At 49.5% G+C, this 12,381-nt stretch overlaps 1 protein-coding gene across 1 annotated transcript in view; it reads left to right on the top strand.

The window, feature by feature from the left end:
* Positions 1-860, top strand: part of TTLL8 (tubulin tyrosine ligase like 8) — a 44,435-nt gene extending 43,575 nt beyond the window's left edge. Inside the window, exon 12 of the mRNA XM_088025748.1 lies at positions 129-860. Within this exon, the coding sequence (XP_087881874.1) occupies positions 129-860 (732 nt within the window). The remainder of the gene's footprint in view (positions 1-128) is intronic.
* Positions 861-12,381: the final 11,521 nt, after the last annotated feature.

Genomic DNA, 12,381 nt, shown 5'->3' with positions numbered 1-12,381 from the left:
CAGGGAAGTGTGGCCTGGGCTTCTCTTGAGGCCTGACCGCCAGCGGGCCGGCCAGCAGACCGGCCAGCAGACACAGGAAGGGGGGGAGCACCGGTCCCTGGGCACTAACGCCGCCCTCCTCTGCCTAGCCTGCTGTGGACCTGTCACCCTTCCACGGCTCTGACCTTTGCGTGGAAGGCGTTAGCGTGAGGAGAGCCAAGAAGCAGATGCCGACCATTTCCAACGTGAATTTTTCATCTTCCCTCTTGGACATTCAGCCCCTAAAAGTGAGGTGCCCCTTGGCCATGCCAAACCAGCCTCTAGGACCTCCACACTCGGCTCTCCAGCAAGACTCGAAACTAAAAGATGCAAAGGTACTTCCTTGCACCTTGCCTGTGCCCCTCAGGAGGTCGGCTGAGAGAAGCTGTAAAGTGCAGTCTGCCAACGCCGTGTCTGGCGGGAAGATAGAGTTCCCCACTTGTAATTTTCAACACATAGACAGTAAGGCCCCAAAAACTGGTCTGACCAAAGCCGAGTCCAACAAACACTCGGATCCAGACATACTGAATGAGCACCCACTGCCGTCCGTGCTTCCGAGCGTGAAGACAGTGGAGGGTGCTCTGTTTCAGCCACCCAGACCACCAGGTAACAGTGCGGCTGCTTGCGCCCGTCTGAGCCCTGGGTCTGCTGGGGGCTGCCCGTGGCCCGGGCAGGGAGCGTGTCCTGATGTGGGCACTGGCCTGAGCTCAGAGCAGGGTTTGGGGCACCCTGGCCCGATCCTGGGACTGGCCAGGTTGTTGGGACAGTGGGGCTCCTGCAGCAGGGACCCCTCGCAGGACGGGGTGGGTGACGGCCTCTGTCTCACTCCTTGTGTGGCATAGTGCACATGGGGGATTGAACGTGTCAGGTGCCGTGGACAGGTGCCAGCGATCCCTGGGCTCTTGCCTTTAGTTTTCTGAATTTCCTGGTGGAGTTGACCATGCGTGGCCTGGGAGCCTGACCTGGGCCTGGGCTCAGAGCACAGGTAGACAGGTGTGGGGCAGCCCCGAGGCTCTGGGGGTGGCCTTGCCCTGTCTGTACCTCAGTGCACCTCCAGTGGCGTCTGGCACCCAGCAGTGGCCCCGAGAGTATGTGTGATGAAAAGGCACGAGCCAGGCCACTCCCACACCCCCAGCTGGTTCTGCTCCAGGGACATTTGCTTCCTCAAACACGCCCTACATCTGTACCTGCTGTTCCCTCCACCTGCCTGGGGCTCCGTCCCTTTTTCCCCCACCCTTCCTCCCCCCTTCCCTCCCTCTCTCCGCGCCTCCCTCCCTGGCACCAAATCATCTTTGCCCCTCCCCCCGCCCCACCTGCTGCTCGTCTGTCTCTCCCAGAGCGTGGGTCCCTAATGGCAGAGTGCTTTCTGCTGTTCTCACGCTCGCCGCAGCGCCTGGGACTGTGCATGGCTCAGAGCCAGGGCTCAGGAAATGTTTGTTGGATGAAGATGCGTGGACTGCCTCCCCAGTTGTGGGCTCCGGGCTTGGGCTCCAGGATCAGAGCTGGCAGTGCCCTCGGAGGACATCCCCAGCCCGTCCTCTCTCCGCGCCTCGCGTCCAGTCCGTCTCGGAGGCTGGTCAGCCCTACCGCTCAGCAGCTTGCCTCTGTGAGGACGATTTCCAGATTTTTTGCTGTTATGAAAACACAGTGTACTTTTCCTACCACACTGTGCAGCTTCCGACAGGCATCTTTCTAGGAGTGAAGTGTTAATGAGGTGCATCAGCCACTGTCACTAAGCAGCACCAGCCGGGTGGCTTAAAGACAGAAATGTGTTCTTTCAAAGTTCTGGAGCCCGAAGTCTGGAATCCAGGTGTTGGCAGGGCCATGCTCCCCCAGGCTGTGGGGGAGGAATCCTTTCTTGTCTCTTCCAGCTTCTGGTGGCTGCTGGCTATCCCCTGTGTTCCTTGGCTTGTAGATGTGTCACCGCAGGCCCTGCCCTGTCTTCACATGGTGTTCTTTCTCTGGGTCTCTGTGGCCAAATTTCACTCTTAGAAGGACACCATTGTTAGATTGGCATCCACCCTCCTCCCTCCGGTATGACAGCTTAACTCGATGACATCTGCAATGACTATTTCTAAATAATGTCACATTCACAGATTCCAAGTGGACATGACCTTGTGGGGTGGGGCTCTTGAACCTGGTACACTGAGCCGTAGAAGCCCGGCTAACAGGGCTGCCCTCGGACTGCATCCACCCACTGTTGCCAACACTGGGCGCCAAGAGACATCTTAATGTTTGCCTTTGGAGACAGTGCCACGGTGCTCACTTGCCTTTTCCGCTTTCCAATAAAATGGCCCGTTTTCAGACGTGTGTTGGCCATTTACTTTTCCTCTCCTAAAAAGTACCCACTCAAGCCTTTTGTGCAATTGTCCTTAGACTCACGGGTCTGTTTCTCTTGGATCGGTAGGAGCGACGTCTGTTCTGGATTCTCCTTTTTCAGTTGACTCTTTTGCAAATACTGTCCCCCACTTTGTGTTGTGTCTTTTTGGTCCTTTATGGTATCCTTTGATGTCAAGCCCCCTTAATTTTAATAAACTTAAACTAGTCAACCTTTTCCTCTATGCTTGGAGATTTTTGTGGCTTCTATCCTTACCCTGAGGTCATGAAAATAATCTCCAGTGGCTTCTTCTGTAAGCACTGCCAAGTTGCTCCTACATATGTCTTTAATGCTCCTGGAATTAATTTGCATGTGATGTGACAGAGGTCCTATGACAGTGTTACAGGGGTACCCAATTGTGGGGAGCCCCTGCCCCACCCACGGCATATATGGTGTCTCTGGACTTCCTGGTCCGCTTTGTCGGTCTGTTCGTCTGCCCTGGCCAATGCCACGATGTCTTTGTCACTGCAGCTCTGTAGGACATCTTTATGCTGTTCAGGCAAGTTCCACAATCTTGTTTTTCTTCCTTGGAAATGACTTGGCTGCTCTTGACCCCTTATGCTTCCGTACAGGTTGTAGACCCAGGTTGTCAAGACCCATCAAACAAATTAAAATTAAAAAATTGTTATTGAGGTTAAATTCACGTATCAGTTTGGGGAGAACTGACTTCTTTACATTATTGAGTCTTATAATCTATGAACACGGTATAGCTCTCCATTTACTTATCCTTTATTGTTTTTCAGTAAACTCCTTGACTTTTCTTGGTAATGGTCTTACACTTTTTTTAAAGTTAGATTTAGTCTTATATGTGTTTTACTTTTTATTTTTATTTATTTTTTTTAAGATTTTATTTATTTATTTGAGAGAGAGAGAGAGAGAGACAGCATGAGAGGGGAGAAGGTCAGAGGGAGAAGCAGGCTCCCTGCTGAGCCGGGAGCCTGATGTGGGACTCGATCCCAGGACCCCGGGATCATGACCTGAGCCGAAGGCAGTCGCCTAACCAACTGAGCCACCCAGGTGCCCTGTGTTTTATTTTTTATTCTATGGTAAGTAATATCAAAATTTGTATTTCTTCTACAAATTGTGGCTGGTTGATAGAAATGGAATTGACTTTTGTGGATCGATTTCTTTTTAGTCCAGCCATCTGGTTATTGTTTCTACCAATTCTATTAATATATTTGAAGGTTATTTTGGATTTTTCACATACACAATTATATCGTCTGAAGAGTCTTTTTCCTGCTATATCATTGTACGTTTTGTATCTTTTTCTTACTTTATTGCACTGTATAGAACCTTACTTCATTCATTCATTTTTCTCATTTCACTGGATCTCAGGTGCACATACTCTGGTTAGTCATAATCCTTCGTTCATGTAGCATAGTTTCATTGTTTGTCCTTACAAGGCCTGCTGTTATTTAGATAGTTTTAGAAACATAATTAGGGGGCGCCTGGGTGGCTCAATTGGTTGAGTGCCTTCAGCTCAGGTCGTGATCCCAGGGTCCTGGGCTCGAGCCCCACATCCTGCACCCTGTTCAGTGGGGAGTCTGCTTCTCCCTCTGCCCCTCCCCTTGCACATGCCTTCTCTCTCTCTCTCAAATAAAGTCTTTAAAAAAAACATAATTAGAACCAAACAGTGATCTACATCCACCCATCTCTAGCACGACTATCTCCTTGCATCTCCCCGTGAAGTAACCATTATCCTTTTTTTTTCTTAAAGATTTTATTTATTTATTTGACAGAGAGAGAGACAGCGAGAGAGGGAACACAAGCAGGGGGAGTGGGAGAGGGAGAAGCAGGCTTCCTGCGGAGCAGGGAGCCCGATGCAGGGCTCGAACCCAGGACCCTGGCATCATGACTTGAGCCGAAGGCAGACTCTTCACTGACTGAGCCACCCGGAACCCCACAGCGCATTTCTTTGTGAGACTATTTTACAGTGACTCTTCCACTTTCCTGCGATTGTGTATTTAGGTTGTTTCCAGGGTTTGCTGTTGTGAATAGTGCCTCTGTGAACATTCTTGTACATGTCTCTTGTACGTGAGTGAGTGTTTCTTGTGAGTAGATGCTTCAGAATGGAATTGCTAGCTCATGGGATATATGAATGCTCAGTTTTAGGAGGTGTCAACAGACTGTTTTCCAAAGTGCTTTGAAATGATCTCTGCTCTTACCAGGAATGTATGAGAGATCGTGTGAATCCGTGGAATTACCAACATTTTGAGTCATCAGATTTTCTCATTTTCACCCATCAAATGGACATAAGAAAAGTCTTGTTCTGATCTTGATTTGCATTTCAGTGATTAATTGTGTTAAATATCTCAGTATGTGTTAATTATGTAAATTCCTCTTCTGGGAAATATCTGTTCATATCTTTTGCCTGTTTTTCTATGGGGTTGTTTATGCTCATAATATCTATTGTGAACAGCTTCTCCCAGTTTGAAACTGTACTTTCAGTTTTTAAAAAGTATCTTTTGATGAAAACTGTGAGTTTTAATGTGGCCAAAGTTATCAGTATTTTTTTTAGTCAGTGCTATTTTTGTTTTAAGAAATTTTTTTAATTGTTTTAAGAAATTAGTGCTATGAGGGACTGGATTACTTGGTCGGTTTGGGTTGCTGGCTTCCAGTTTTCAGCACTAATTACTGGCAGACAGACCTGCCCCTTTTCATCGATGTTTGGGTGATAGATCTTTGTTTTAAATGTGATCTTCGGTGGTTTGAATGGGTACTCTGCTGGAAAGTTGATTTCGATTCTGAAAGCCCCCTTATCATATGGAGGGTTGTCAGGAACAATAAGCCCTTGCCAAGTCAATAAATTAGCTTCATCAACCTGGATGTTACGGAAGTTTTTCATTCCACATTTGCGGATTTCTTCAAGCTCCTTCATCAGCCTCCTGCTGGCCGCCATCTTGGATCTGGTGCTGCTGCTTTCCACAACTCACATTTTTATTTAAATTTTCTATACTGCCACACTTCTAAACTCATTATTTCTAAAAAGTTGTATGTATATTCTTCTGAATTTTCTATGTGAGTAATTCCATATCATGTGCAAATAGCTTTATGTCTTCCGTTCCAATCTTGTTGTCTGTAATTTCTTTGTCTTGTCATATTGTACTGGCTGGAACGTCCTATAAAGTGCTGGGTATTATTGTTGAGTTCCCGATTTTTAAGGGAATGTTCTTAGCATTTCCTCATTTATAATGACATTTTTCTAGGTCTTTATAAAGTTATAGATATGATAAAAATATAAATGTATAGACACTCTAGCATGTTAAAGAAGTTTCTTTCTAATTATTACCAAGAATTTGTATTGTATGTAGTGAATTTTCTCAAAAAACTTTTTTTGCATCTAGAGATTATCATAAGCTTTTTCTCCTTTGTACTATTAAAGTGATGAATAATATCAATTGATTTTTTAAGTTGGTTTGATGTTAGGTTTGACATATGGCTAGATTTTGTTTCTTACATGTAGTTGAAATTCATTCTCAACCATAATTTATTCATACTACTATTTATAGACATTTCCATTGTTTCTAGGTCAGATTATTACAAATAGTGCTGCTATGAATGCTCTTGAATTTGGTGAAATACATAGACTGGGGGCGCCTGGGTGGCTCAGTCGGTTGAGCGTCTGGCTCTTGATTTCGGCTCAGATCATGATCTCGGGGTCGTGGGATCAAGCCCTGCATTGGGCTCCCTGCTCAGCGGGGAGTCTGCTTGTCTCCCTCTCCCTGTACTCCTCCCCACCCCCCGCTTTTGCTCTCTCTCTCTAAAATAAGTCTTCAAAAAAGAAAACAGAACCCTACGTACACTGTTCTGTGCTGAGTCATGCACTCAGCTTTGGCAGGCCCTCCTAAGGAATTTCCCCAAGTGAATGTGCCAGGTTACATCCCACCACGACGTGAGTGAGTTCCAATTGCTCCGGACTCTTGCCAACCCTAGCTACCCCTCTCTTCTTATTTTGGCCATTCTGGTAGACGAGCAGTGGCCTCACATTATAGCTTCAATTTGCATTTCCTTGATGACTAATGAAGTTCAGCTCCTTTATTTATGTTCCATTTGAACGTACTCTTATACAGTTCCAATTTTTGCATTTGGATAAATTTTTTTTGTTGGCCGATTCCTATTGGCTTATAGGGGTTCTCTAGATATTCTGGATTCGAATCCCTTAGCGAGTACATCTATTAAAAATATCTTCTCTTGGGGCACCTGGCTGGCTCAGTCTGTGAAGCATGTGACTCTTGATCTCAGGGTTGAAGTTCAAGCCCCATGTTGGGGGATAGAGATTACTTAAAGAAAATAAAATCTTAAATATATATATACAATATAATATATCTTATCTCATTCTATGATTTGCTTTTCATTCTCTTCATAATATTTTGATGTATATCAATTATTAATTTCAGTATATTCCAGTATTAATTTTTCCTTTATGATTAGCACCTTTTGTTTTCTGTTTGAGAAATCCTTGCCTACCCCAAAGTCATAAAAATAGTCACTTCTGGGGGTGCCTGGGGGGCTCAGATGGTTAAGCGTCTGCCTTCAGCTCAGGTCATGATCCCAGGGTGCTGGGATCAAGCCCCGCATCGGGCTCCCTGCTCAGTGGGGAGCCTGCTTCTCCCTCTCCCTCTGCCATTCCCCACCCCCACCCCACCCCCACTTGTGTGTGCTCTCTCTCTCTCAAATAAATAAATAAATAAATAAATAAATAAATAAATAAAATCTTTAAAAAAATAGTCACTTCTGTTTTCTTCTGAAAATTGTATTGTTACACGTTTCACATTTAGATCTGTATTCCATCTGGAATTGTTTTAGTGTGTGCTGTGATGTGTAGGGGTCAATAATCCTTATTTTTTCAGTATGGATATTCAACCAACGCAGTTGGTATATTAAAGACACTGTCCCTCCCAAAACAGGTGACTGTGTGTGTGTTGTTCTGTGTTTTGGACTCTACTCTGTTCCAGTTGTCTATCTGCCTATCTTTTTTAGCCAGGGTTCTGCAGGAATAAAGCTACATAACAAAGGCACCTTTCTCCCCTACCCCAGTGGTATTTATTCAGCAAGCATTTATTTTTCACATATCTTCAGATCAGCTGCAACAATGTAACTGGGCTCCAGGCTGCAGGTTGGGTTCAGATCTGCTCCATGTGTCTCCTCCTTCTGGGACCCATGGCTTCCCAGGGTGTCTTCCTCACATGGCAGATGGTATAAACATGAGAGAGCAAGCCAAACCATGCAAGCATATGGAAGCTTCTACTCCTATCACATCTGCACACATTGCACTGGCCAAACTCAAGTCAGTGGGCGAGGAAGGATACTTTGCAACAAGGAGGAGGAGGAGAGGAGTGAATATGTCCTGAACAATAACCAAATATACAACAGTCCAATCTCTTGGTCACCGATATTCACTTACCTTCTATCATAAAAATATACGCACTGCCCCCTACTCCAAAAGTCTCCCAACTATGGCATCGGGCTTCAAGTCCCAGATCTCATGACTCCACATCAGCTCTGGATTTTACATCACTCCTCTTCATCTGGATAACCATGAGTCAAAAGGACAAGTCCAGTCTGGGATTAAGTCGGCCTGTGGCCGGTCCATGGATGCTGGCAGAAGACAAGAGACTCCTAGACCGTAGACAAAGGATGTTATTAACTCATGGCACAGCGTGAGCTTCAGCATATGTGTGACAGTCCCAAGAAGACTATGTGATAGGGCCCAGGTGTATGCTACGCACAGTGAGTCTGTGCCACAGCTGAGGAACACTGATTTGGGGAATCTGCCACTTTAATAGCAAGCAGTAAGCAACCCTGTTCTTGGCCTGAAGGGAGAAACTATCTCATCCCTCAGGAATGCTCACTGCATACATGACCCTGAGAAATGGCCCAGGTAAAGGGTAGTCAGGGCCTTTTATTCTTGGTACACCCAACAAAAAGTGTAGGGTGCTCAAAAGACCCATGGAGGACAGTCTCTCCCAATAATCCACCTGTCAGTCCTGCTCAGCCTCTGGTGAGTTTTGACATGAGTATCCACTCTACTGGCCATTCTGATTAATCTGACCAGCAGAGGCCGACACCAAATCCATTCAATTTGTCTGAGACACGTTTGTTTAAGGCTACCTTCCTCAGGCTCCAAGTAGCAGGAAGAGGCCAGCCTGCAGCGCTGATCTCAGCCATATCCTCCGTGCGCAGGACCTGGTGTGCTGGAAGTCCCTGAGTGCACTGACAGCTCTGATTTCAGACAGCCAGGATACAGTCCACGGCAAATCTCATGAAGGCCCACACAACTGAGTTTGGATTGACCTCTGATCTTTGATGTCATTGCCAATATAGGGCACAACAGTTGGGCCGAAAAGCAACCCCACCCCTCACCCCCCCTGGAGAAGGTTCTGTGTCCACTCAACCCCCACCCCTCCCATACAAACTTGCTTTGGTTGTGCCACATGAGCGGTACGGCTGAGATCTGCACCCTGGTGGTCGTGCTGGGTCCGCAGCCCATGGATGGAGGTGGGAGACCCAGGGGCGGGTCAGACCCAGCACAGCTGCTGCTTGACCGTGCCTCTGGGCTGCATGCCAGTCTGCAGGACAGAGGCCACCAAACAGCCCCTGTCCCGCACCTCCGGGCCCTAAGAACTCCCCCAGAGGCATGCTCTTGTCCTCCATCCATAGCCACAAAACCGGTTCTTTTCTTCCACCCTCCCTTACTCCCATCTGGAACATTCATCAGAAGGGCCACGGCCACCGGAGGCAGATAGTAGCCCTGTTTTGGTGCTCAAGGACCATGCCACCCCCACAGGAAAATCCAGGTGGCAGAGCTGGAGTGAAGTTTGAACCCCATGGGCCTGTTAGGCCCAGCTGCCAGCAGAAGGGTGCACGGCCGGGGGCTGCCTGGGGAAAGAAAGAAGTCCCGTGCCCAGCCAAGAGGAGATGGCCACATTCCCCCGAAGGAGTTGAGGGGAGCAGAATGCGGTCCCAGCCCTGGATAGTGCCACATGGATGGCAGGAAGCCTGGGATGCCACCAAACACCCGAACCATCGGCCCATTGCCAGTTGCCAAGGTGACAAAAGGCACACCACCGCAGACTGGACCAGGGGTCAGCAAACCACAGCCTGCGGCCTGCGTCTCTGTGGCCTGAGAGCTGAGAATGGCCTTTACTTTTTTAAAGGGTTATAAAAAAACCCAGCAGAGAATATGTGACAGGCTTCCCTCTGTCCCTGTCCCTACACAGATGGTCACTGAAAGCCAGCATTCTGTCCCATAGCCTCCCTGCCGGCTCCCCCGAGTCGATGAGGTGCACTTCCTGCCTCCTGAGTCACCACAGCTCAGCTTCAGGCTTCGTCACTCCTTCACACAGGTCTCCAGGCCAGGGCGCGCCAGTTCCTTACCGCCCGTGGGCTGTTGCAGAGCCAATGCCACCTGCTTGGGGTTTCTTGCCGTTTTCAGTACCGCTCTGTGTGCAGAGCCCACACTCCGTGCAATCATCGCACATGGCAAAGGACTCCAACCTTCGGTGCTTCAACAAACACTTCCCGCTCACGAGGCTGCAGGTCTGCTGTGGCCGTGTGGGTTCAGCAGAGATGAGCTGTACTTGCTTCCAGGCTGCTGGTTTGGGCCAGCTCCACATGACCCTCATCCTTGGGCCAGTGGCTGCCCAGCATGTGTTTGCCCAAGACAGCCAGCCAACCCTGCCCCTGTGCCTGGAGCCGCGGTGCATGTCCGCGGCTGACAGCGGGTCACCAGCAGGCTGTTCTTGGCCCCTGCACTTGCACACACTTTTCAGGATCCTCCTGTCGACTTCACAGGGAGGAAGGAAGGAGGGAAAACCAGCGGGGATTTTGACGGGGATCACCTTGAACGGACAGATCACTTTGGGGAGAATTGACACCTTTTTTATATTGTGTCTTTCAAACCATGATCATGATCTAATTAAGGCTCCTCTTCGTTGTGTTTTGTGGTTTTTCAGAGTCAGGGTCTGGCACATCTTTCGTTAGATTTCTTCCCTTTAGGCACTTGGTGGCTTTTAATGCCATGGTAAATAATCTCTCTTTTTTTAGCGAGCATGAGCAGGGGGAGGAGCAGAGGGGGAGGGACAAGCAGACTCCCCGCTGAGCAGGGGGCCTACCAATCATGACCCGAGCCAAAGGCAGAGGCTCAACCAATGGAACCCCCCGGGTGCCCCGATAGTCTCTTCTTACACTATATTCTTATGGCACAACTTACGCACAGTAAGGACAGATCTAAAGTACACACAGCTCGATGTGTTAGGCCTGCACAACCACCCCCCAGATCAGCACAGCTGACCTTGCTCACGGCAGAAGTCCTCTCTGTGCTCGGCCTTCGGAGACAAGCACCATCCCACTTAAGTCTCCACACATTGGCTTTGACTGTGTGTTTCCACGCTCCGCGTCTGCACTCTTCCGTACCGAGCGCACGGTGGTGCGTTATCTTCCAGGCGGAGGTCTCCGAGCGAGTGCACCCAGGTGACCGGGGGTTGGGCCGCTTCCCGTTCGGAGTGGCTACAAAGTTGCCGTGATGAGTGGACGTGGACCCAGACGTGGACCCAGACGTGGACGGGGACCCAGACGGCATTGTAGGTCACTGCGGATGCTTCTGTTCTGCTTCGGAAGAAACCAGCATTTTCCACAGTAGGTGTGATGGTTTATGCTCCGGTTGCTCCACATGCTCGCCCCACAGTCTTGTAAGACTTTTTTTTTAGCCATCCTGGTAGATGTGCAGGGGTATCTCATGTGGCTTTAATTCGTATTTCCCTGATGACAAATCACACTGAGCACTTCGCCTTGTGTTTATTGGTTATATCTTAATGAAGTGCCTGTTTCTGTCCTTTGCCCATTTTTTTTTTCCTTAGGAGAGTTTTATTCACTGATCCAATATTTACAGGGGCCAGAGAAGTCAGGCTGTGCTCAGCACAGAGGTGGCTTCTACACTGGCCAGCCATCCCCTGCCCCAGTCACTATGTACAGATAAGGGGCCTGCTTAGATCACCTTCAAAGCCATCTGGCAGAGTCCCTGGGGCTCTGTTTGGGGCCCGAGCTCCAGAGACAGTGCTGGGCCCACTGCCCCTTGGCATTAGGCCCTCGGGGAACACGGGGGCTCCAGCTGGTTGTCTTAGTCCTGCTGCTCTCCACCCTGAGCGCCCTGCAGAGGCTGAAGAAGCTGGCGTGGCACGGAGAGCCAAGTGGAGTCAGCTTCCTGCAAGCAGCCCTGTCTCTGCTATCCCTAAGAGGAGGGAGACATGGTTAATACTGAGGGGCGGGGCAGGGGCTCCTCTGAAGCCCAGGCTCCAGGGTCAGAGCGCAGGAGCTCAAGGCAGGCCCATTGCCAGGGCTACAACACTGAAGGCAAAGAGCCCAGAGCCTTGCTGCAGAGAGCAGTCTTGACAAGCATGGCTGAAGCCAGGGCGGGAGTTTACAGGCCAATAAACAGCTTGAATACTTCTCTCTGCTCAGGCCGTGGGACCCCAGCGGGCTGCTCATTCCACCCCTACTAGGACACCCTGCTCCCAATCCAGCCCAGCAGCCGGGTCCCTGAGTTTGGAGCTCTCCCGGGAGGAAGAACAGACCTGGCTTCCTCACAACAGGGACGACTGGTGGCTGGGGCTAGAGTGCGGGGCCCAAATGCCCACCCAGGCCCCCAGCTGGGACCCTGCAGTCATGACTCCAGCATGACGCAGGGACCTGGGCCCACCAGGATGACAAGTGTTGGAAAGAACGCAGTCAGGAAGCTGGCTTATGTCAACACAGTGGTGGCAAGATGGGTCAGAGTCCAGAAAAATAGACGTCTTTGTAGGTAAAATATATACTCTACTGCCGAGGCGGAAAGGCCAGGTCCTGCCACTCCACAGCCGGCTGTGGAGGAAGCCGCAGCACCTCACTGTGCCCCAGCTCCAGCTGCTGCTTCCAGAGCACTATGGGGCTGCCCTGCCCTGCCAGGCCCTGGGGCACAGTGCACGGGCTCCAGCCTGGCTCCTGCTGCC

This window comes from Eumetopias jubatus, unplaced genomic scaffold, assembly GCF_037043125.1.
Source record: "Eumetopias jubatus isolate StellerSeaLion01/CBP00866 unplaced genomic scaffold, mEumJub1_p1.0 scaffold_8, whole genome shotgun sequence".
Taxonomy (NCBI): Eukaryota; Metazoa; Chordata; class Mammalia; order Carnivora; family Otariidae; genus Eumetopias; species Eumetopias jubatus.
This window is presented reverse-complemented; position numbering and strand designations above follow the sequence as displayed.